The sequence below is a fragment of the Bombus vancouverensis genome, chromosome 16, assembly GCF_051014615.1.
Source record: "Bombus vancouverensis nearcticus chromosome 16, iyBomVanc1_principal, whole genome shotgun sequence".
NCBI lineage: Eukaryota > Metazoa > Arthropoda > Insecta > Hymenoptera > Apidae > Bombus > Bombus vancouverensis.
The window spans coordinates 6,262,229-6,287,935 of NC_134926.1; the positions used below are offsets into that span (position 1 = coordinate 6,262,229).

Genomic DNA, 25,707 nt, shown 5'->3' on the forward strand with positions numbered 1-25,707 from the left:
ATCAAATATATATATATATATATATATATATATATATATATATTTTAATTAAATTCAGATTGTTGAAGCACGAGGAAGAAATATAGCAAGCGTGTTCGAAATGTATTGAAGTATTCGACGAATTCACACCCACGAAACCGCGATTCGCTGGTGTACGGACGTCTGATAACCATACGCGATTACCTGGTTGCGTTGCTATTAAAATGCCTAGCATTCCTCCTCAATGCCTCACGATTCCTCGAGGATAACTTGCCACCTTGATCTTGCTTAGGTATCACACGACTAACAATAATACAGAGTTCCATAGCTTGCCCAAATCGATAGGCTTCAAGGTTGTTGACCTATTCTCACTAATTTTTTTTTTTATCTATTCTCTAGACTCTGAGTCGAATGCGTGAAATATATTTGAAAATAATTAGATTTTCCATCTTCGAATACTAATTCTTGAAGCATAGGTAGATACGATTACAACAGAATATATTATATTGTAATAATATCCAAGGTCGCCTATACCATTATTGAAATTATAGATTTCTTTTATGGTAACAACGTTGATATTCACAGAGCATGTAATTGTTATTTTAAAAATGTATCGAAAGTACAGATACGCATGTATTATTGTCCAAAAGTGAATTAAAGAAGGGCACCGTAGGTACCTTCGAGACAACCGACAGTATTCGAATTCGAGTACTTTGCAGAACTAATGGAAGGAATCCAAGGATCTTTATCGGGCAAAATTTTTTCGCCAACGTGACGGCGTTAGACGTAGTGTGCACGTGTACTGGACGCACATGTGCATCGATCGCTTACCTGCTACGGAAAAAAAGGGGAAAGAGGAAGAAGAAAGAGGAAAGAAGCGAGTTAGTTGGCAAGAGGTGCCTGTATCCCTTAACACTCACACTGTTGTAGCCAAACAGCGATGGCTTTCAATCACACACCTTTCGAATTAATCCTAAAACAAGCATTGGATAATACTCAAATCAGGAAATGTTAAACCGTCCATTCTTCTATATGGTAAACTATCTGAATTAATTTCCACGCTATATTTAATATAAAAATTAATTACTTTTTTAATAGGGTTCTCAAAAACTCCCCTTCGAAGTTTCCGAAGATAATCTTACCTTAGGACTAATATTAGAACAACGCTAATATCGGGATTCTACAAGCTCTAGAAAGTTTCAAAAGATACTAATCTGTATATCTATATCTGTATCTATATCTACATGTATATACTACATCAGAAGAAATTTGTTCAAGAATGATTGATAAAACGGAGCCATCGCTAGATCCAAGCGTGCAGACCGTGTGCATGTGTAAAAGGCAAGCTTTACCAGCTGTGGAGGGGGCAGACGACGGGACGAGGCGGATGAATGAATGAATCTTAAGACAGTCGTGTTAAGAGGGGCATTCACGAATCCACGTATCTCTGACTCTGTCTATCTTTCCAGAAAACTCGTATCCAATGTCCCCAGTCGTTCCGTATCCTTTAACGTGCTAGTTTTAACAATCGGGTGATCCTTCAGCCTGGGTCATACTTATAAGAGCCAATGGTCCTGATTTCTGGCCGACGACCAGTCGAATTCGTCGATAGATCGCGTCACGCCGCTTTCTTCGAGTTCTCCTCGAGGCTACCAGGACATCATGGAAGCCACTTTCTTCGGTGAGAAGAAGATCCTCCCATGGAAAGGATATTCCACGTATTCTATTCTCTGAAACCGATTTCGTAAAAAAAGAGAAAAAAAAACAAGGAGAAGATTGTAAAAAGTGGCTTGAAATCTGTGCAATTTTTATAACTTGATGGGAACCAGTCGGTGGTTCGCGATATTCCGCGCTTCTTCAAGCTCTATGGACCGTCTGTGAGAGAATAAGAGAGGAGGAATCATTGATTTATGATTAATCTTGTTGGTATTCATGGTGGTTGCAAGTTGAGTTCATGACACCTGAAGATTTTTCGAAGCATGGAGATCTCGCCGAGGAGAAGGTGTTTCTGGCAGCCGTGGCTCACTACGGAGAACTTTCAAACGGTATACAAACCCGGAGGTACGTGAGGAAACGTTCTGGATCGTTTATGGGATGCCCTTTCCCCGAACCTTCTCATTAAGGTTCGCCAAATAATTTTTATACGTATGTGAATACACGCTGTTAAAAGGATCTGAGGCTTCAGAGAAGTGGTACTCTCCCATGGTTGGTACTCAACGTCAAGTGTAAAAAAAGAAGTGAAAGAACAGTGTAATTAGATGAATTCGAAAATGATCTATCTCTGATAAATTGTATTTTATATGCGTCTGTAATGAATTCAACTTTTTATTTGAAATTAACTAGCTTCCATTAATATTTCAGAGCTCTGGCCTCTGGTTTCTTCCATAGATTAAACTTGTAAACTGGTCTCTTCTGTTCAATTCGACGAAAGTATGGCAGAAGCCAGCAGCCAGATAGTTAATTGAACGGAACGATCTCGGCTTCGATCCACGCGTTCTGTCCATTCATCTTTTCCCTGGCCGCTAGCTCATCCTTTGCCTTTAAACCAGTTTGACCGTCTTCCTGACGATCCTCTCACGGCTATTAGGCACTTCCTGCCCCATCCTGGGAACCAGTCTCGTTTCTCTGCTCACCCTTCGCGTTCTCCTCTTCCACCTCTCTCTTTTATTCTCTTCGCACTCCTCCGTGTGTTTCTCGATCGTTCGAGGGGTTGTTAGATCGATTTCCGATTTTAGATATCGCAGGAAACGGAAATAGGTGATCTGTGATGTTTTATAAATAAATTAAGTGCGATGCCGGAGGCTCAAGGACAGATTTACTTGATCTCTTCATTCTTTAATGATCGTAAGATCGTTTCGAGAATTATAAGAATGAATATAGTGTAGGAATTGCAGGGTGAATCAAGGATGGCTTGAAACCCGGACCATTCGCTGCTTCTCCGAGCTATCGATCATGATTTATAGTTGTACGTGCAAGAAAAAGTCGAGGATAGATACATGCAGTTTAGGAATCAGTATAGTTTACACTATATGTCTATAAGCTTTATCTATAGGAAGAGGAAATGAAGATTATTTAAAATATTAAACAACCTCGTTATTGCATTTATTTACAGAGACTCCTCTAAAATATAAAGAAACTCCTCCAACATGCTGACAATGACCGTTGTTTCTAATCTGTGAGAGTCCTCTGTACTTTTATGTCCATTTAAAAACCTCCCTTTTAGAGTAAAAGTAAATCTCTTTTTAAAGAATCTCGAACAGCCAACCAGAATAGTTACAACATAAAAAAAACAACCATTCCGCAAACTAGCAAGCCTAAAAATGTATAAACTTATAAAAAGTTTCATTTAGAAAAATAGAATTCTCAATCTGAATAATATGTTAAAAGCACAGAGTTCAAAATATCTGAAGATTTTTATCTATTGTGCAGAAGAGAGGCCGAAGACGACGAATCTCCACCGGAAGCCGAGTAGCGCGTGGCGTAAGGAGCGTAGGAGGGATCCTATCCAAAGTGAAGCTCTGGACATGTCCGCAGCCAGGGTCCATCATCATCATCATCACAGCAGGCCCAGCGTGATTGTTCCTACCACACCGCAACCTGGTAAGCTTCTGCTTGCGAGTTCCTGGTGTTCTACGCGAATTCGTTAGGCGAGTGGCTGGCTGCCGTTGTTCTTGGCCTCGCGGGGGGCAACCAAGAACAGGCTATTGTCTGACGCATGGGGTGACTGCGTGCTTTGACAATGTGGCGTGATGCACGTCGCGCAGATGCTTGGCTTGAATAGAGGAATAGACGATTCACGTTAGCTACAAGCAGGAATTCCTCTGAGAAGTACTCTGAAAGAAAAAAAACCAGCTAAAGTTTTGAATTTTTTTAAATAAAATTGAGTTAGCATGGATTGAGAATTAGTTTGGCTAGATTTGAAAGTAAAAATGGGGTGAGAATTCCAAACTGAACATTTTAATTTCATTTTGTTATTTGTCATTAATAAGCTTAGTAGAATTGCTATTAATAGCCTTCGGTATTAATTATTTGTGATATTAAAAGTTTCTTCGCTACGTCAAACATTTTTGGGGTATGTTCTATGTCATATTTTATGTTGGATGAGATAGTAAATATGTACTGTTTACCAGGAACAACTATCGAGGACACGGCAGTGACGCCCACCCCATCACTGACGCCGTCGGCGGCAGCAGGAGGCCAAAGAACCGGGGTCAGAACTGTTGGTGGTGTGAGTGACCCTGCAATAGACGAGCATTTCAAGCGATCTTTAGGCCTAGAAGAGTACGCTGCAGTTTTTAACGCCACCACTACTGACAAAGAAGCAGGCCTCAGTGGTACGTCATTATCTTATTTTATACAAGGCAGGAAGAGTTAAACAAGGAATTTATAAAAATTTAAAAAAACTTTTTTAGTGGATGATCACTTTGCAAAGGCTCTTGGGGAAACCTGGACAAGGCTGCAGGCAACCAGCAGAAGCAAGGACTCGACTTAACTGCCGGACAGTTAACCAAAAGTCTTCACCATCATCGTTGCATTGTTGCTGTTGCTTCTGTTTTCTTCATTGTGACATCCAGTGTGGTTCCATTACCTGTTTAATTAACCCATAAATTAACGTGAAATCGCTGTTAATATCCGTAGAAGAAACAGTGGGAGCAACCAATGAACTCTGTATTAATATTATTATAATATTATTATTATTACTATTATTATTGTTTGGTTCGCGTGGGAAGCAGAACGAAAGAGTACCTAAGTGTCCTTGAAATGTCATAGATGCTCTTGGGTGCAATCGACGGCGTACCGCGATTTTTCTAACTTCTTGGGACAATTGTACTCGAGATACTGTATATATAGACGCGTATTCTTTTAATCATGCCATCATCGCGGCCTCAGAGGCCTCAAGTTATTTATTATACGATGTTCCATACTGCCTCGCTAAATACTAGATCCTTTCATTCCTTTTGACTTCTTTCTGCTGCAGTAAGAATTTGAAGAAAAGAAGACTTTTAAGAAAATTAACGAAGATTAACCTTCTACAGTTCTAATTGCATTCTGTGTGTAATTGTGCCGAATTTCTGATACTTTAGTCTTTCGTTATAAATATACGTTTTCCATAATGTCCACCAATAGTATAAACGGCACGAAGAGGAATTGTATTTTCCTCTAAAATTAAAAAGATGATACTGATAAAGAATAAAACGTCGAATTCGGTTCGATGTAGGACCGTATGGAATTAGAACTACTGCAGCTGTTGGAAGAGAAAGTATAATGAACGGTGCGACTTGTACGTAATTAATTATTCGCCTAAACGTATTACGTGTACATATATATGTACTTAGTATATATGTATGTATGTTACATATATTTCGCAATACATATATATATATATAAGTAATGCGTATGTTGTAATTATAGAAAACCGAGAGTCTTTATAAAGAACGTAGAGGATAAGCACGAAACCGTATAAATTGAACCGGTTGTTGCACAAACTTGTAACACGTGTTCACCTCGTGTAACTATATATATAATTATATATATATATATACACATTGTATCAAAGAGAAGAGAAAAAAGAAAACGAAAGAGGATACATAAGAAGTCGACTGATGATATTTTTAATACCAATCTTGCTGCCGAAAATACGTATCCTTCCTAATCCAGTAGATCCCTAGTGGTCGATGATGAAGATTGCTAAGAAGAGTAGTACTGATTTCAAATGGTGCTAGGAGGTTTATCATAAACCCCAGCACGCACAGAAGTCAGTACCTCTGTCTTCTTATTGTCTTCAGATCCTCTTCTCTGCCGATTTTCAGTGCTCTCGTTTAAAACTCGATTGCTACAGCCCATTCTTCTTATTGCAGCTCCAGAGATTTTTCTTTGGTATAAAATTGAGCTGAATATTAAGATTCAAATTGAAATATGGAAAATACTATCTGAAGATCCTCGGAGTCGCGCACTTTCTCCAAATATCAAAATTTATGGAAACTTCGTACCCCCTTCTGACAATGGAAGACCAATTCGTAGCAAAGAAAAGATCACTTCCCAGGGAAAAGATTCACATAAACGCGTTCCTGCTCCAGTTCCAGCCATCCAGCCTCCATGCATACAATAATTTAACCAAGTAAAAATCACTTTTATCCAAATCATTAAATACCATCGATCCACAATTCCACTTCACAACGTATTTCTTTCAGCTTCTGCTCTTTTGTCTTCAATAAAAATTCCTGCCCTTTGAGAGAGACAGTTTCCTAGTTGAAAGCAGAAAAAATGATGGAAGTCGAAGTTTGGTGACACTTTTTTCGGAACGAAACCACGAAGGATGATGGGCCGGGAAGAAGCGACGCTTTACATGTCGTAGGTGGGCCCAGACCTAACCCAGACTGTCCCAAGAGCGCTCGGATGGCTTCCTATATGCAGGCAGCCTGTTCACTTGCCGTAAAGCAAAATGGTAACTTAATATTAGACTTGAATATAAGTACGGTAATCCCACACCAGAGTCCAAAGTAAGCCTACACCTAGCCGGCCGACCATCCCTGGACCTCGGTTCCCCCTTACGAACGCCCTCGAGCGTAATAATACGACGGGATACTAGATATCGGTGCTCTCTGTGCTTCTAGGTGCAAATTGCGACCACCTATGCACGCCTTGCCGTCCCTGTTTCTCCGTTTCCAGCCTGTACTCGCGTCTCTCTTCCTGTCAGCGAGCTCCTTACTGCCTGTCGTCCAAGAAGATGACTCTCTTCGACCGACTACGCTGAATTATAACGTCTATTCAACTAAATCTTCGGTACCGAGATGTTCTTCGATTTAGCATATATATTCCATCGAAGATTAGTATGTCAAAATTGGAATTAGTGTGCCACGATGAAGAAATGGGAGCATACTGAAGATTCTTTCAAACCTAAGTGGGAATTTTTTCACTTTATGATGCATCAATGAGAAGAAAGATATCTTCCTAATCTCATATCCTCGGAATAACTCGGAAGGAGAGTGAGGACTTTCCCAAAGAAATTACGCTTTTTAATCGTTCTATTAACAACATATAATGTTCGTGACACGGAATTGCAGAAACTCGATCTGGTTTTCCAGCGTTTTTTCAAAGTAACGCCGCCATGAGCGCTCCCCGAAGTACGACGACCTTCGCTCTGCGAAGAACTAGGATAAACCAGTGGTCTGCGTTTCTCTTTGGACATATAGAGTAAGTTAATCCGGCTGCGTATCATGTTTGCAGTCCCTTTAAACGATACTGATACGCCTTAGTCGCGAAAGTCGCATGTTCCGGGCTCCAGACAGTTTCTTCATCTCTTCACTTAGGAATTCTGATCGGGCAAGTCCTTCTCGATATATTCAAAATGTTAAAAGAAGTTCAATGAATGGACAATTGAAGAATTTATGAGTTTTAAACGCTATAATACAACGTACTAGGTTTTATAAAGGTAATTATATGTTTTTACTATTGGTTCATAACACGACAGATGTTGAGGGCGGTTTTTGATGATTCCCAAGAATTTTCCAGGACAAGATGGTTACCCAACGACATTAGGGAACATGGTTTTCGACAATTTCGAATTAGTCAGCCTCTAGGGGTGATACGCAGCTGGAAATAGGCCAATAGACCGCGAGCAGATGCTCGACGAAGCTATTTCCCCGTGCACGCAGGTGTTTCTACGACTGTCTACGAACTTCTACCCTCCCATTGGACACAAATGCATCCCCTAGCGCTGACTTAGTGATTCTACCCTTGCTAGATGCTATAATTTCTCTCGTACATCATTCAGAAGGGGAGGTCGCTAGATTAGTATCGAATTGGACACATTCTAGAATGTTTGTTGCGTCTATTTCACCATTTTCGTGAAATTAGGCTTTATTTTATGAAAACGATCGATTTTACGTGGATTCTCGATATATAATATTAGATATTAGAAGAGAATATATTTTCGTTAAAAGATTGATCATGTTTTGAAAAGCTTATGACTACAAAAATCCAAAGTTTTTGCTAGGATAGATGACAAAGGATATTGTATATATATATATATTTCTGAAAGAATACGTTCTGTTTTAGAAAAGAAGAGCGAATCGGGTTCACGAGGAGGATTCTTTGACGGTGGACCAACATCCACCCCATACAGATGGTCTCCCCCGTAAATAGTGGCTCTACCATCGCGTTCCAACCGAGATATCGATCCAAGTTCCTATCTCACCCTCGATCGAATTGCGTTCCAAAAATTTCTTTCATACCATTCCTTCTTCTAATCACTATTCTTCAGAATTATTAACATAATATAGCCGTAATCTAACTTCCTTCGCGACAAGTGGGCACGTCGTACAATTTCATTTGCTCTTTTAGAGATCGATAGTAGATCGACTAGCTTTTCTATTCGGTTCGTGGCATATTACTGTTTGTTTATTTTAAGTCCCAGGCGTATCTTGTTTCGGAACCAGACCCAACTGACCGCAGCCTGGCATCGTTTTCTCGTTTTATTCTCTTGCGTTACACGTCGACCTGGTATCGGTGGCGTGAATTAAGCGAGAAAAATCGACACCGTGAGGCGGATGCGCGCAGCTTCCAGAACGATCGGCCCGATTTTTTGGAATTAACCAAACGATCAAGATGCCCAAATTGTCTGGTCCATCGGAGCTATCTGTTTCTGTATGAATCCAACTTTTAAGAAATTTATGGACAAAATCTTGGAAGTTTCGTGCTTTCTCTAAACTAATATTTTAAGCTGCAGTTGCGAAAACCGTTTTGTGTACTAAAAAAAAGGAAGGTATTTGGTATTTGGTAGCTTTGACTGAAAAGGACCACTTTTTTTTAAAGTAAGAATGGAAGGATTCCTATGGATATAGCAACAGGTAGGTTTAAAAATAATTAATCGATAAATAATTGGAATTAATAGGATAGAGTTGACGATCAACGGTTTTACAGGAACGTGACGATAATAGAATTTTAGATGCGTCTCGATGCCTCACGTTGCTAGCCTCGCATCGAAATCCCCGAGCCACCCTCAACGCGAAAAAACGGTACAGTTGCATGCTCAGATTATAGTATGCCCTCCTATAGAAATATGTGACAGAGTACTTGACGTAAAAAGAATTAAACACTTTTCGTAACATAAATTAAAGTTGAATGAAAGAAAGAGAGATTCATTTGGAAGAAGTATGTAATTGCAATTCTACCTACACACAACTTCATTTTTAAACAGTTCTATAATTTGGAAATTTTGTTTACATGAAAAAAAGGTAAGAAGTTTTCACGAAAAGAAATACAAAGGAATTGCCAAAAAGTCACTTTTTCATTATCATTGACCAAACGGATCAGTGATACGGTCAGAAAATCTCCATAGCACAGTTCATATAACAATGCACAAATTTTAACAACTCTGAAATTCTTTTACCTGTCATTAAAGTTGATCATATCCTACAGGATGCTCTTACTCTCAGACGCCGTAGAAGAGAAGTGAAAGACAGCTCATCGGTCCTCTATCATAGCCAATCACCACTGTAAACACCAGCACATGCACTGAGGAGGTATATACAGTCCTCCGAATATTGATATCAGTCCTCGAAATCGAATGACGAACGCGGGATCACCGGCGATCGCGCACTGGATGTAGCTTGTACGTGTCGACGCCGACGCATTCGACGAAAACCATCACTAAAACCCCCGTGACGTGTGGAACTGCTATAGATCCTGGAAATGATCGAAAGGAGAAGCAACGGGCGTAAAATTGACAAATGGAAATAAACATGGGAAACGAGGAAGACACGCGAGAACGTCGACGAGGAGAGCCACGAAGGTTCACAACGAGCATGGGACTCTGGACACGACTGATCGAGTGACCGAGGGGGTAGCATTGTAAGAATACCCCTCCTCGTGTGCTTGTATAGAATTACGTGTGTTGATCGCACATACAGCCTGATACAGCTCTCTCCGTCCCCTTGGTTCGCGGCAAAAGGGAGCACGAAGGGAGAAGAGTGGCTCTCCGTTCTCCCTTCCCCTCCGTTGCCTCTCCTACAGCCTTTCACCGTGTGTATACCCACCCCTGCGTACCCCTGTCCCCCGGCCCCCTTCGAGGCGTCCTCTCTCGCGTGCGTGAATCATGCATATCGATTTTCTTTCGTTAGTACGTCGTTCGGTAGTCGTTGCCCGGCTGTGTACGCCTCTGACGATGCGTTTCCCCTCTTCTTTCGCGCGGAGAGAGCCCGGGGGCCGACCGCTGCTCTGGAACCCCTTCTGAAAATGCGCTAGACGCACCACCGCTAATTCTTTTCGCCACAATGGATAGAGGAGGTTCGTTTTCAGCGGCCTGGTGGCTGAACCCATGATCTGGATTGGATTGGAGGTTCCGGGTTCGGGAGGTTGGGGAGGATGGGGTTCTTAAGAGGATAAGAGGTCCCTCCAACCCTCTACTAGAGTAATCTGCATCAAAAGTAGGAGGAACGTCCTTGACAATTGAAAATTCTCAAAATTGTGCAAATGATAATGTGTATTAGTAGTAGTAGTAGTAGAAGTATTAGTCAGAGGTTAATCCAACTTTATTTTTAGACGTTTAAGACGATCGTCAATAGGAGAACTATTAAGAGAAATTCAAGGAAGGAAGTTGATGATGAAGAGGCTGATGAATGAAGAGAAATTTGTAAGGACTAAAATGGCCCGGTCTGGTCCGGCCCCCACCCCTTCTTCGGAAGCTGAAAGCCCTCAGAGAGACCCCCTCTTTTCGCTCGGGCAAAATGTCCCCGTATGAGGCGAACAACGATGTGAACGATGAGACGATGCTCTTGTACCCGGCCCCCTCTTTTTTTTCCTAATATACTTCCCCTAGTCTCGCAGCAGCAGGCCTTCGATAATAAAGTTTCTTTGTTTTTGCTCACTCTTTTCTCTCTTCTTGTCGCGAGTACCCCCCCCCCCCTCCACCCCACCCCACCCTATTGCTAATGGCTACGGTTAATTGATTCGTAGTAATTAACTAGTTTCTTTGTCGCGGCTTTTGAAATACGAGCCCAGTTAATCTCTTCGATCTTCCAGCATAGCTGGCAGAATTAATAATCCATATTTGGCCATGAAAACTTGGAAACTTCCGACTTTGCGTAAGAGTTACCATACGATAAATCTCACTCTATCCTTGCAATTCTTTTTCATGCAAAATGTTTATCCTCGTTCTTGGAAAAATATTAATTTTGTTTTAATCTAATTTGAAAAATTATATATGTTTTAGAGAAAAAATATATTTTTATTTTTAGGTGGAAAAAAGATTGAGGCTTACTGAATCTTTCTGAGAATGTAGTAGATATGAACCCCCATAATTTTTCTATAAAGAGAAAAGGTAGGAATGTGAGAAGAGAATAAATAGTATCGATTTATAAACAATTCCTTTAATAATAAGTAAACGATGACAGATATGGCGTTTCAACACGATAGAAATAACGTTCATGTATATATACAATTGTACGACATTTACAACAATTTTACACTATCGTTAAGAATAATTACATTCGTTAACGACAGGGGAATTAAATTAAGATTTTACAAACTTATAGCTGTCCGAAGAAATTCTTCAAAGAGATTCGAATAAATAGAAACTTGGTTTTACTTGCTTTTGTCTTTGCTACGTGTAGGTTTGAAATGGCACGATACATTGAAGATCTTTCGGCGAATTAAGTATTGTATTTTCGCGACGATTTGTACATTAAAGAATAACACCATCATGAAAAAGTTGGTCTTCTAGTACACGTGTAAAAAGTGTTCTTTTATGAAGTACATTGCTAAAATGCAAATTGGAATGCATAATCTTCTTAAATACGCGTGTCTCTACGAGATATTCGAGAGATTTGTGAAACGTTCCGTAACCTACCAGCAAAACTCGATTAAAGTGCTCGAATTAATTCGTGTAAATAGTTTATTAGACTTATTTGGCCACTGGATTACTGCGCTTATTTTATTCGAATATACATATTAATAGAAATTGAGAGTATGATTTAGAAATTCTTTTTCTCTACAGAACTTTCAAATTGTTCCCAGTTTGAAAAATGACTACTTCCATCTTTTCTTCTCTTGTTTATTGCAATTAAATTGGCTGCTCGAGATAATAATGTACATAATCACTTTACCCCTAACGAGTTTTTAGGTAATCTTCCAGTTGAGCATCGATTAAGGAAATTCGTCCTTTGTATTTTACAATTCATCTATAGATAAAATTTATAGGCATGAGTATTGGTTCCCCTAACTCCCTCTATAAAATATTTACTCGACAATATGATTTCTCCTCTCATTCATTTTTGAGAAATCAACTCAAGAGCTGGTAAACAGTCATCCTCCATTTCACTATTCTGTTCAAAGTCTTTGGTGCAGATAGTATTCGATGAAGAGATTCATAGGCGTTCCTAACTCCAAAATACGCTGAATAGAATTATCAGATCTTATGTTTTCTGAAAATTTCTTTGTTGTAACCTTGGTGAAACCGAGTAGAGTTTTCGGAAAATGTCCACCAAGTTGTTCTGAGGGAACAGAGTCTCTACAATTCCTTCTAGAAGTGCGTACAGAAGTCTTCTGTTGAGCACAGGTCGCTGGAACAACTCAAACACTCTCAGAAGGCCTCTCCTGGTTGTTTCACTACCAATGATATGTTTCAATTCATCCGAAAGACAGGATAGAAGTGCAACCTTGGCTGCTACCCTTGTCCTGTTCTTCGTTTCTGCATCCCTGGGTGGTTTCTTTTCGGCTTTAATTCCGTTTGGCCAGAAACTGTTCCTGTACAGTCGAATAATTAGTAAATAACGTTAATTAGTTAATTCCAACAAATTCCGACAAAATATAGGGTTACTTACTTAAATAATTTTAAGTAACCAGCTACCCTGGCTGGACTCGTTAATAGGGAAACGTACTCGACTATTCTTCGATTTACTATGTCGCCAAACATAGTGCGAATGATCTGCCTGAGTAACGTTATTATTCGTCGTCTGAGCCATTGGTTTCTCACTTTTAAGTCGAAGATTTCATCCATCAATAGTAGCATTATTCGTAAGGGAATGTTGTCGTTGGTCTAAAATAAAATGAAATTAAAATGTGCTACATATTTAAATACCATGTGGTTACTACATACTGATCTAAAAGGCAAATAAGCACCTCCACATCCAGACTAGCACTAACTTTGGTGTTCTCATAGAAGGCATTGGGTTTCTTTGGATTGCCAAAAAATTTACTTATATTGTCCATAACTCCATCTACCGTATTTAGCATATTATCCGGCATAGTTTTCACTGCCTGAGTTACTGTTTTCATTGACGTTTTCAATGGATTCATCAGAGTATCTATCTGTATTAAATCGAGGATTAAATACCTTGTATAATCCTCTTACAATCTTACTCGTATATACAGAGTGTACCAGACAAACAGAACTCTTTAAATAAAATATCATGCATTTAATTACTATTATCATTTAATACAAAATTCTTATATTTTTTTCTATTTTCAATTGATTTAAAGACACCGCTTGTTCCAGTTGACTAAAACACCCTGTATAATAATTATAATTACCGTTTTAGATATCTGTCCACCGGTAACACCTTTATCGTAATCGCCCTGCTCCAAAAAGTTCAGTAACAAATTCTGTAAACCCATATGTCCTTCGACGACAGCTGGTTTCGTTAATTGATGCAACCAGGCATTCAACATCAACATTCTTCTTTCCAAAACGGTTCTTTCCATATTATGGAAAGCCTTCTTCGCTGGAAAAGGAATTTTCGCCAAATCGTAGTATTTTTCTTTAATCTTTTGATGAAGATTGTAAAAATCAGAGTATCTCCTATAAATGTGCCACTTCTCTTGATAACCTGAATCGTAATTCTTGGTCACGGCTACTGCGTAGATACCATAAGTTTTCCCACGATCATTAACTATTCCAGTCTCGATAATCTTGGCCGTAATTTCGAATTTTCCCTGTTGCAACTTCTTAATGGCATTCTGATCATAAGTGTTCTCATCTAATTTGACAAATTGTTCTGAATTCGATTCCAGATAGAAAGAGACATCTTTACCCTCGCTAATGTGGTCCGTATCAATGCTAATTGCCTTCCTTATACTCTTCATGGTTCTAATGTTGATCGAAGAATCTGATTCAACCGGTTTGTCCTCGTTTGGCTCCACGATACTGGCCAAACTCGTCGAAGAGTTAGATTTCGATTTACTATCTTTTAATTCAGCCGGTTTAGTATCCTCGGTTTTGTATATTTCAGACATCTCATCCAAAGTCTCCAGTTCGTTATTCGTACTCGACAAACTGATACTATCCAAAGATTTTGTATCTTCTTCAGATGTTGGATCTTTCAAAAGATCCAATTCCGCGAGAAGTTTTACGTAAGCCTTAGATCTTTTAAAACCCGGCAGAAATCGATCCTCGTTTTGTAATTTTTCGTAGCAACAAGCTCTAAGATCGTCGAACCATATTTCTTTCACAGACTCAGTTTTTATTCTGGTTAACAAAGTCTTTACCAAGGCATCGTCCAGTTGTAACTTTGGAGATGCCTTGTCACTAAGGTACTGCTGATAGATTTTGATAGCTGCTTCCTTTAAATTTTCCAGATCTGTATTTTTACGCTTGGTACCTATGAGACTAGGAGTTGCTTGAGCCGCGTGCAACTTCTGCAATTCTATGTTGGATATCTGTTGCTCTGCCGATACCCTCCAGCCATAGATATTTAGATAAAAGAACAGGTACGATTCTGCATTTATGGAGGTCATGTAGTCGATGAAGTAACTCAACGCGATATTATTCTTCAATAGCTCATCTAGGGGTAAATTCACTAATTTCTGTCCAGGCATCAGTAGCCTGTTCCAATCAGGCTGAGTACCAATTAAGTCGGTCTCTGACTCTAGTCCCTCCTGCATCCCGATAATCCTGGTTTCCAAAATCTTCTTTACATAGAGTAAACTATTCAATTGTTGTTTCACCGACAGATCATCCTCTCCTCCAGAATCCTTAGAACGAAGATGAGCTATTTCTTTACAAACTATATTTTTCGTCGCCGTTAATTCATCTAAGCTATCCGTCACTCTGATCACCGTTAAAAACACATCGCTGGGTAAGCCACCTTCTTTAGCGCACTGAAAATGCAAAATTATAAGCATAATTCGTTCCCTGCTGTTTAAAACAATCTTATAATATACTTACCAGCCATATACACGCCTGATTAATATAATCAGGATCAGAGAATAGATCCAACAATGGTTTAATAATCACATTCACTAATAACTCCCTTAAAATAAATCTTACAGTCAAACAATCGAAGTCTCCTTTTGGTAATACAAGATATAATAGAATTTCAGATATCTCTCCCAAAAATTCAAGTTCCTGAGTGCTATTAGTGCACACCAGGTCCCTGCAGATTAAATCGTTCTCCATTTGCACCTCCAGGTCGAAAAATATCTTTTCCAGCGATTCCTCTTCTTTCTCTTCGTTATTTTCGATTGGTTCCGTGAGGGAAGATAAATTGGGAATGTAGAACTTAGACTGGGAATACCAAGAGACGTCCGTTTCACTTTTATTTCGTCTATGCGTGGGTGTCTTCTTAGGTGTGCCACTGGAAGTGCTTGAACTGGCACTACCTTTCTGCAGTTTCTTGGCTCGAAGCTGTTTTATCCTCGCTCTTGCCTGTCGATAGAGCCTAACATGGGAAGCTGCATCGTCCACGAGGCGCGTGGTTAAGTATGGTACCCAATCTACACCTTTCACCCTAATGAAAAGATGATTTTCTTAAAAGGGAATGAAGCAAAAAAGATTTATCGAATTGTATGCTTTATGTACCGATTTGCAATGTTGATTGCTATTTTCTGAGCAGTGTCCCGAACAGAATATATAAACTCCTCGTCGTCTGTAATAATGCTGTACCATGGTTCCACATAATCTCTGATAACGAAATCTAGTATTTCCTATATAGGGGGAAGTCGCAAATCGTATGTTACTCTTATTATACATATTATATATTATTATATACTATATAATATATTTCATGTTGGGGTACACAAAGGCAATAAAAGTTCTTAAATCGACTATGTACTTGCAGGGATTCGTCAATAATACGGCTCCCAGTGATTCTTCTATCTAAAGTAAAGGTCATCTTCTGGGTGGATAGATCTAGAATATACTGAAACAAAAAGAAATGCATCTTTAAGCACCATGGTAATCAATCCAATCGTATTGTTTAATGTGTATTCACCTGCCGTAACTTTTCAGTCTTCTTGTTTAAGTCTTCCCTTTCAGACTTAACTGCATTGTCAAGATTTGCACCATATGTTCTATATATACATGTGATTATTCTACAACAAAATTAAATGGATAGAAATATCAATGCTTCCAATATCAAGATCTTAAAAGCAAGTGAATCATACCCTAAAATTAAGGCTAGCAGACAAATAAACAGCTTCAGGATCATTCCAATTCCAATAATATATATGAGTAGAGCAGCCGCAACTCCAAGAAGTCCATATAGTGGAACGTTCATCTGCAAAAATGCGAAGCTGGTTAAATGGTCATTAGCAAAGAAGATGTAAGAATAAGATGGCAGTATTACAAGAAAGTTTAATAATAACTTCTGATTCAAGATAATCGAAAAAGAATATACATTACTGGAAATTTCCTATTCGATGGTCCTTATCAATGATCGGACGTGAAATATAGTTCTCTTCTCGCATTATCGCGAGATTGGGTTTTCATAAAGAATTTTTATGAATTCTTACTGGACACATTAAGTTTCACTCAAATGTCACTCTCCACTTTAACTTATCGAATAGATTTGATAGTGATACCATATTATAGTGTATCATTCAACAATTGTCACATTGACGTTTGCATCACAAATCGGAAGTCCACGTTTGAGTAAATAGACAGGAGAATAGATAGTGACAAGAGATTGTGGAGGATCTCCCAAAATGGAAATTTCATGGGACAGAAATAACTTTGATAGAAATGTTGGAGCAGAATTATTTGATGAACCAGTGCGTGCCCAGTAAAGAATTTGCGCACATCAAAACAGAAATAAACGTCGACGAAGCAATATGTTCCGTCTGCTACAGTAAAGTCGATCATTGCACACGCGCGGGCGCCATTCTTGGGCCCCTACCTTTGGATTGCCGGATAAACGGTCGTGTACATACAGCTACGCACATATTGCGGTCCTCGTACGATTCATCGCACGAAACTGGTCAGCTAACCAACAGTTTATTTACATCTTTGCAGGCGAACATTAATCCAGCAAATACGTCCGACGACATGTCTGGTTAATTCCGTATGTGGATGTTAGGGGCGCTTCCGCGCGCCAACTTTATACGTCCTACGTAATTACTTAATTCTTTATAATTTATAGTGACTCACGAAAATCTTAACTCGAGTAATAAATTCATCAAATATCCTATCTAGTTAAGAGTGAACAAAATAAAATATAGGAAGATAAAAACGATTCAAAATGCTACTTCAAATCTTCCTTTCCTTTCGAACTGTTTTGCCCATGTCTCACCTTTTTTTGTTTTTCCGCGGAAAAATTATTCTGCGCAGTAAGATGCGCAGTTGTCATGTTCTGTGGCACCTTTTCATGTAACAGTCATGGAGCGTTAAGTCACTATATACTAATATTGCCAACCTTAACATACAATAACGAACAAAATTCTTATAGGAATAATAGAGATCTTTAACTTTTATATTATGTACATTATTTCCAGCCAATTAGATGGAAGGTCAAAAAATTTCAAACTTAAATTCGTCAACGTCTACGTTGACCAGTTACCAGGATTTTCGGTGTTTGAAAAGTAAATATCCTGGAAAGAAGTTTTTTTTATAGAATTAGTTATTTAAAGAATTGTGAAAGAACTACTGGACCAGGTAAACGTTTAATTACACGAAATCGTGTAAAAATTGCAGCTTAAGTGCTTGCTACTTATTCCAAAGGTACCTATAAACTTTAACATATACAAATAGAATAACGTTTCTAAGTTTTTTTTATTATCCTCGCGCTTTTTTTGTAGATTGTGTTTGAATAATATCCACCTTACGGTAGTTTGTTGTAATACTTATTTGAAAATTTAATCCATGAATTCAAATTTTTTTGATATGATGGAGAACTGTTGTGCTCCACAGTGGGCAGATTTTACATGTAGTCCTCAGGTTTGTTGTGATAGTTATTTCGAAAAAGAACACGAGGTGCACGATCCTCAAATATTTTTGAAATCTACCATTGATTCCACTCCATCTTCCTCACATACGCAAGAAAGCAGAACTGAGCAATCTATCAATGAAACAAAGTTTGATGACAGTTTAGAACCACAAACTCCTGCACATTGTAATATAGCATATTTTATACCTCATGAAAATAAAATGCATTCTATAGAGAAAGTTAAGGAAGATCATCAATTAGACAGAGCTATGAAAGACTTAAAGCTAGATGAAAGGTCCAGCAAAATTCATCAGACATGGAATATACCAATAACAGATCTGACCACTGAATTTAAAGTATCAATGGCAAATCATAAAATTAAGAAGGATGTGCCTGAGAGGATTAAGCAGCGCATGTTACAGGCAAAGAACACAATTCTTGGTAAGTCTTCATTGAAAGATGTTCAGGCAAATAATATGGAAAAGAAAAGTACTTTACAAACTGCATTTGCAAAAAATAAAGATAAATTAGTAATAAAATCAAAAGTTGATACTTCAGCAAAAGATAATCTTTCAGAGAAGAGATTATCTTATAAAATTGTATCACTTTCAAAAAGAGAATCTAATTTATTTAATAAAAAACGACACTCATTGGGTAAATCACAACCAAAGGTACTTACTTGTCAATATGGTATAACAAAGATGATAAAGAATCGAAAACGTTCAAATCAGTTCGTAAGTTTAGCAGAGGCGATTTCTAAGTTCCAAAATGGAACACCTCAGAGATTCCGTACTCTCAGTAACAAGGATATGAAGCCTGGTCCATTGATGAAATTGAAACGATTACCGATGAAGCTTACTTATCCAGTTTCTCCTGCATTAAGATGCAAACAGAGAAGGAGAAGAGGTAATATCTTGAGTCAGCAAGAAAGAGAAGAGTTGGAGTTTGAAGAAATGAAGAAGCATCAAATCAAAGCAAATCCTGTACCAATTAATATCTTAAAGGGTCGGTCAGTGTTGAAAAAAGTGCCTAAAAAACCAACTACAGTTACGGAAGAGTTTCATTTGACTCAGTCTAAGAGAATACGTCATACAGCAGGACCATCCCTAAATTTGCAACAGAATACAAATGCCAAGGAACACAAAAAGATTGTTCCCATCACTCCTTCCACCAGTAGCTCAAGTGTTTCCTCTAAGAAGGGAAATCCCTGTGTAGAAGTTGTTGCAGATAACACAAAGGACACAAAATTCAATTCTAACACTCACAACAAGGAATTTCAGATAAGAAAGGAAGAAAAACTGAAAAATTGTCACACTCAGGAAGTAAATAAAGTAAAGACAGAGTTTCATGCAAGACCCGCACCTAAATTTCTAAAGCCAACAAATACAGTTAAAGAGCAGAGTTCAAAAAGGAGAACAATAGCTACATGTCCATTTAGTTTTGAAGAAAGAAACAAATTTCTTGCTAAGAAGAAAGAAGAATTTATTAAGCAGTTGGAGGAACAGGATAAAAAGGCTAGAGTATTCCATGCCAATCCTGTTCCAAGCTTTAAACCTGTTGTGATTCATGGTTTATCTAAAGATAATATACGAAGCAAGGACAAGGTAAGTGGCTCTAAGGAACTTGGAACCAGACAAATAAAAAGTTACAGTAACCAAGAAAATAAGCAGCCTAATGTTATGAACAATACATTAACGGACATAAGCACTAGAAAGAAGGTGACAATAAATAGAACCAGCACAAGCTTAATAGATACCAAAAATAAAAAATTAAACAATGTCCAGAACAAGGTTGGTAAAGTTGAATTAAATACAATGAAAAGAGCTCAAAAAAGGAACGAATTTGATGACAAAATCAAGAAGAGGGAACAGGAATTTGGAGCAAAGAAAATGCAGGAAGAAAAGAATAAATTATTGAAAGAAAAAATGGAAAGAGCAGAGTTGCGCAAAATGGCAGAGGTGAAAGCTAGACCAATGCCAGTATATAAACCTATAAATATTGTAAAATCAACCAAGCCTATAACCAATCCACAAAGTCCTGCATTGGGAATTAGAAACAAAGCAAAAGCCGTTTCTTAATTTTAATCAACATACAATATACAAGTTAATTATGTATTGACTATATGTAAGTAACACGACATGATTTGTTAGGTAATACTTCTTTGAGTTGTAGGAAATATTTGAACTCTCATATACGGTATCATAATAAAGTAATTTTTTTATGGAGAATGGTGCAATCGAGCTTCGAATCACAATAAAAAAGCTGTATTTTTTTTTGTAATTTTGTGTCTAAAACTGAAAATTTTTATTTTTACCGTTTAGATAATTTAAATGCTAAAAAACAAATTAAAAAGAAAACTAAACAATTTATACATATTTACACTTCGAAATGACGATTGAATGTAATTAAATATTTCATGATTCGCCATAAATTCGAAAATAACTTGTATTAGCTAACTATGACATAAACAAGATGTTATTTCATTATTTCTTTGATTTGCTGGATTACTTTTTTCAGATATATCTCTAATTGATAAGGATGTAAATGACATTTTTAGTACTTCTCTTTTATATCACATAAAATATATATAATAAATTTATATACCAAGAATATTATATAGCTTCAACAACATAGTTTAATTTATTTCGAATGTACAAAGACCACACTATCATACATCTACTTTCTTTTGCTTCACATCAGTCAGAGGAATAAAAAGTTCAGTTCTGGAGACAATTCAATCGATTAAAAATGCTATCATTAACAACTTTAACACCACAATCAGCAGGAATATTTTTTCTTCCATCAATTTCAGATGTTCCAGTTATCTTTATCATTCTATTTGGCATACAATCTAATATCGATTTTTTAGATACGACAATACGATATAAAAAATTAAAAACGTTTATCAAGATTTCACAGTAGACGATCGATAGTAGAAAATGAATATTGTAGATTGGTTGCTTCCATTCGAAATTCTAGCTTTAACTATTAACACGGTTCTCGTAGAAGTTATAAATATTTTGTATCTGTAGAAATATCGTTTATAAATTATTCGATGTAACACAAAAATTACACTCATTGACGTACGCAATGTTTTAATTGACCCGTATATCATAAATTATTCTGAATAACTATTATACGGTTATCTTCAAGTTTCCATCGCAGTAGCTCCAATGAGCAAAAACTAAAGTAACATGAAAGATTGTGCCTCAAAAAATAAAGGCATGGAAAATATTTAATTCCATTTATAATACACGAGTCAGAATATTTTTCCTCAAAATAATATACATATTACGAATCGACTCCATAACTGTTCGCAAAATTAACGAAAAAATATTCGGTGTTTGAAATGCATTGAAAAGGCTGTTACTTCTTTTTCTTCGTTTTTTTCTTTTTTTCTTTCTTTTACTAAGAAATGCAGAATAATTGTTAGTGTTAAAAAAAAAAAAATTAATGAAAGAAAAGAACGTGTTGAATATAAAACAGCGACTTCTTTTCACAGCAGTTTAGCGTATAATTAATCCAAATATGGCATCCCAATAGACCATTGCACAGCGGTGGCCATTTTGGAATGCCATACTTGTATGCAGTATTGTACAATTAAAAATCAATTAAAATCATGGTAAAATCCGCGTAACGATTACTATATGTACGTGTTCCGTTCGCATAAATTATATTTCAATGCGTTAAGTAGTATCTCATGTTGTGTGAGGCAACATCGGCACACGGTTCCCAGTGAATCGAAAAATGGCAGACTCATTGTACAGACCCCAAGAAGTCGTCCCGTCAAAGCTCTTTCAACAGAGCGGATTTTGCGTTTTTAAGTTTATCCAATCGCCTCTGTAAATGAGAATTTGCCGTTTCCAGTTCTTCTACACGGCCTTGAGTCTCTCTGACCTATAAGAAACAGATTTTTTCTGATTTATCTGGCGAGAATGTTCAAATTACAAAGGATTAAAATTCGCAGAGAGTTTTCGCTTACTTCTCTTTGTAACTTTCTCTTTTCTACTTTCAGTTCATCCTCCGCTTTTTCAGATGCCTCTGCTGCTGACTTATAACGTATTACTTGACTTTCTAGCCTGGCTACAGTAGCTTGCAAAGTAGACATATCTTGTTCAGCTTTTTGAAGCTTAAACTTGTAATCGGCCAAAAGCTTGTTTGCTTCACGTTGCACATCTTCGGAGTCTGATAAGCAACCTAGAAGAAACAATTAATGAAATATAATTATAGATACACTAAACAATATAAAAGGAAATTTTATAATATGCTGTAATATAAGTACGGTGTATTTTATAGTAGGTATACAAACCTAATACTGAACCAGGCGATCTTTCGGACCTAATACGATTTCTTGTCTCCTCTAGTTCCAATCTAAGATGTCGTATCTCATCTTGCAATTCTTTTTTTTCAGAAGCAAATTTTCTCAGCCGGACATCTATGATTTATGATAAAACATTCTCTCATATATCTTTTTATTTCAAAAATATTCTTTATCTTTTATAATTGCGCATACCTAGTGAACCCTTTCCAGCGTTTTGCAATAATTCTGCTGCTTCTGTACTGACTAGTACTCTTCGTCTTGGACGTGGACCGTTCTCAATTTCATTATCTTCGTTTTCACTTCCTTCATCGTCGACAATAACTAAACCGTTTTCCTAAAATAATTTTAGTTTTTAATTACAGAATTAAAATAAAAAGTACGACATATTTATTTGAGATTATCGCTTACTTACTTGTATAAGCGCATCTCTTTCTATTAATTGTGCATGGCATACATCTAACTCGTCTTTCAATGTTTGACTGAGTCTTTTTAACTGCTCAGATTCGCGATTCTTTTCTCTAAGTTCCCTACGAAGTTGTGCAACTGTCTCCTCTAGTTCCTCCAATTTGTCTTTCAATAGATCGACTTGATAAGCATACGAAGATTTTTCATTGTCTAACTGAGCATTGGCTATCATCGCCTTTCTAAATTTTTCTTCAAATTCTTTCAATTCTAACTACAAAGGAAAAATTCGGAGGAAGGCTTGTACATATTTAAATAAACGAACACATGGTGTTTTTTATCCTAATATGAATTGCAAGATAAAAATATTAGTACCCTGAGGTCTCTGCTTAGGCCAGCATCTTCCAGTGAATCTTCAGAAGATCTTCGACTGGATTGGAAATTGTTAGAATTCGTGAGGAGACGCGACGACCTCACAGAATCAGGTGTTACTCTCATTGTTCTATTCACATCAGCTGAAAAATTGCGAAAATAATGTGTTTTTCGTTTCTAACATTCTATGTAGAATTAATTTTTTTGGATAGATACCTGAACACATGTCGTACACCCTATCTGCATTTTCCTCTGCCTCTTTCTGTTGTCTTTCTAACTCCCGCATTCGTATTTCTCTAGCTTCCGCTCTTGCCTGTCTTCTAGCAGCTAATCTAGCTTCTGCCTGAAAGTATGTACGGTAAATCCATCCTGTTACCAAAAACATAGTTTCACATTCAATTTATTATTAACACATTGACACATGATATAGAAACACTGTATTAGACACATGATATTAAAAATAACATGCGAGATCCTGATATCAATTTAGATCAACAAATACTTACTTTAATTTAGTCACAATTAAAAGATAAAATATTAATTAGAATAATACTTGTGACATGTACTATATATAATATCTCACTTATTTAGTAATTGTCTCTACACATTCTGGTTTACAGATAAACTTATCAAGGAAGATATAAACCCCACCTACTACAAACATGCACACATTTAAGTACCGAAGGTCAAGCACACTTATAGCAACAATACTATCTTATTTTATTTCCTGTTAAGGCAACGAATACAATTTTGAAATAATATAACAATTATAAAGTTCTTAATATCATCTTTTTCATAAACTCCACTCTGTTACATTATTATAAAATAATCAAGCCATACCTCCTTGGCTATCTGATCGAGAGCCTGATCCTCTGCTGAATGTCGTGCGGTTGTCCGCCTACGTCCAGCTATAGCAGACTCCATTTCAGTATTCAATGCTTTAATATGTGTATTTTGCTTGAATATCAGGCAGACTTTTGCTAGGCAGATCCACGTCCTTCACCGTACAAGAAGACAAACCACCACACTAAAGGACAAAGGGACAATATGCTAGAGCTAGAAATATGTGAGCATGATTTAAAGCATGATTAATAGACGCATTATGACCAATTGAATATACTGTACAGATGGGAGAATGATGTTTGCAATGCAACCAGACATAAATGAAGCGTTAACGTTCAAACATTGCAAGGATATTCATTCGTAATAACAACTCATTCTGATAATGCCTTAACTGTTGCAAAGAATAATTTAGTGGTGTTACAGACTGCTAATAATTACTCATTATGCAACAAAAATGCTTTATATGTAGACAATGACGACGAATAGATAATGGAACGGTTATCACTCTGAATATTTTAAACGACTCAAAAGGAAAAATTACTGAATATCGATATTCAAAAATTAGAAAATTTTGAAACTAGAGGCTGCAAAAGGAGAAACTTCGTACTTTTTCAACGAATTATAGGTTAACAATACCCGGCGACATGTGAAGGTTCAAAATAGAATTGTAAAAAGAATCTAGCACAGGTAAAAACGGTCTTCCGTCGTTCTAACGTTACAACGTTTTCACGCTAAGAATAACATCTCCATAGTGGGATCTAATAATGTATTTGTTCGGATCACTTTTATTGTGCTATAACGCGTCAAATGATTCCCCCATAAAAAAATCGCGTTCGTCGTTAAGTCAGTGACGACGACGACGACGACGACGAAGACGACAACAACGAATGAGACACAGGATCACGAATCTAGAACAGAAACGAAATAAAGAGTCTAGCAATCGAGTTCGTACGTTCAACAATATATATTAAATAGACTTGCACACCCACACATAACGTCAGTCCGAATACATGCAAATAAGACCTTACTGTAGTCGTCAATCGTCTTTTTTCTCTCTCTCTCTCTTTCTCCCTCTCTTTCTCTCTCTCTCTTTTTCTTTCGATTTCTTTTTTCTCTCTGTACAACTACGACTTCTCCTAAATGTTAAAAATCCTATGGTTAAAGGGACTTACGACGCGAGAAACGCTGTCAGCCAGCGGATAGGCGCATCTTTTTCTCAAAGGAGCCGCATGCAAAAATAAACTGGAGGACACTATAAATACAATCAATGGAAATCGGAAGAGTGAGCCACGATGACCATCTGCGGCCAGGGAATTAACTCGGTGCGGTTTCCGTTCAGTTGATTCACGGTTCCATGGAATTTTCCAAGTTATCGTTGCAAATTAAGCTCACGCGACTTCACGGTCAAACCTTCTACCTCCTATAGGCGAAAGCTTGTAAAAACAGTGCGTGCAGTCGCACTTAAATATAGCGGAAGACACATTTTTCGATCGAATAGCCTGGATGGTGATGCATGCGAATGCAAAAGCACACTGTGCGCCGCGCCTCGAATCACCGAAATTGGTGGAGTCATCTGTATATTATAGCGCTAACGTTAGTATTCCTATCGGCAATACAGTCTCTTACAAATCGTAATCTTGCTTATCTTAAGCA

General features: G+C 37.5%; 4 protein-coding genes and 1 long non-coding RNA gene across 11 annotated transcripts; 3 read left to right on the plus strand and 2 right to left on the minus strand.

Moving 5' to 3' along the window:
- The first annotated feature begins 1,115 nt into the window (after nt 1-1,115).
- On the plus strand, nt 1,116-5,574 carry LOC117154650 (Tondu-domain-containing Growth Inhibitor). The gene is made up of 4 exons (XM_033329824.2): nt 1,116-2,040; nt 3,409-3,579; nt 4,110-4,313; nt 4,392-5,574. Exons 1-4 carry the CDS (start codon nt 1,959-1,961, stop codon nt 4,469-4,471), a joined length of 537 nt encoding a protein of 178 aa, XP_033185715.1. The 5' UTR covers nt 1,116-1,958; the 3' UTR covers nt 4,472-5,574.
- A 303-nt stretch (nt 5,575-5,877) lies between these two features.
- LOC117154651 (uncharacterized) lies at nt 5,878-10,846 on the plus strand. Its single transcript, XR_013060303.1, has 5 exons — nt 5,878-6,097; nt 6,171-6,424; nt 6,594-8,828; nt 8,902-8,996; nt 9,400-10,846. It is a non-coding gene; the product is annotated as an uncharacterized LOC117154651 (long non-coding RNA).
- A 486-nt stretch (nt 10,847-11,332) lies between these two features.
- On the minus strand, nt 11,333-17,231 carry LOC117154637 (sorting nexin-13). 2 transcript variants are annotated; one of them, XM_033329797.2, is made up of 10 exons: nt 17,091-17,231; nt 16,360-16,472; nt 16,188-16,287; nt 16,029-16,115; nt 15,776-15,900; nt 15,143-15,704; nt 13,510-15,075; nt 13,099-13,287; nt 12,801-13,015; nt 11,333-12,723 (listed from the first exon to the last, which is right to left on the minus strand). In XM_033329797.2, the coding sequence occupies exons 2-10, from the start codon at nt 16,470-16,472 to the stop codon at nt 12,393-12,395; spliced, it is 3,288 nt and encodes a 1,095-aa protein (XP_033185688.1). In that variant the 5' UTR covers nt 17,091-17,231; the 3' UTR covers nt 11,333-12,392. The 2 variants fall into 2 exon arrangements, with proteins under 2 accessions (XP_033185688.1, XP_033185689.1); XM_033329798.2 differs by lacking the exon at nt 17,091-17,231 and adding an exon at nt 16,598-16,737.
- LOC117154640 (uncharacterized) lies at nt 17,206-24,009 on the plus strand. Of its 2 annotated transcripts, XM_076625322.1 has the most exons (4): nt 17,206-17,304; nt 17,686-17,911; nt 17,989-20,240; nt 23,832-24,009. In XM_076625322.1, exon 3 carries the CDS (start codon nt 18,053-18,055, stop codon nt 20,192-20,194), a length of 2,142 nt encoding a protein of 713 aa, XP_076481437.1. In that variant the 5' UTR covers nt 17,206-17,304; nt 17,686-17,911; nt 17,989-18,052; the 3' UTR covers nt 20,195-20,240; nt 23,832-24,009. The 2 variants fall into 2 exon arrangements, with proteins under 2 accessions (XP_076481437.1, XP_033185696.2); XM_033329805.2 differs by lacking the exon at nt 23,832-24,009 and having other exon boundaries at nt 17,989-20,717.
- On the minus strand, nt 20,729-25,589 carry LOC117154644 (leucine-rich repeat flightless-interacting protein 2). 5 transcript variants are annotated; one of them, XM_076625327.1, is made up of 10 exons: nt 25,227-25,589; nt 24,691-24,962; nt 24,052-24,238; nt 23,428-23,554; nt 23,215-23,354; nt 22,850-23,113; nt 22,630-22,771; nt 22,426-22,551; nt 22,099-22,313; nt 20,729-22,013 (listed from the first exon to the last, which is right to left on the minus strand). In XM_076625327.1, exons 3-10 carry the CDS (start codon nt 24,133-24,135, stop codon nt 21,903-21,905), a joined length of 1,209 nt encoding a protein of 402 aa, XP_076481442.1. In that variant the 5' UTR covers nt 24,136-24,238; nt 24,691-24,962; nt 25,227-25,589; the 3' UTR covers nt 20,729-21,902. The 5 variants fall into 5 exon arrangements, with proteins under 5 accessions (XP_076481442.1, XP_033185705.1, XP_033185704.1 ...); XM_033329814.2 differs by having other exon boundaries at nt 24,662-24,962; XM_033329813.2 differs by lacking the exon at nt 24,691-24,962.
- Between the last annotated feature and the right edge of the window lie 118 nt (nt 25,590-25,707).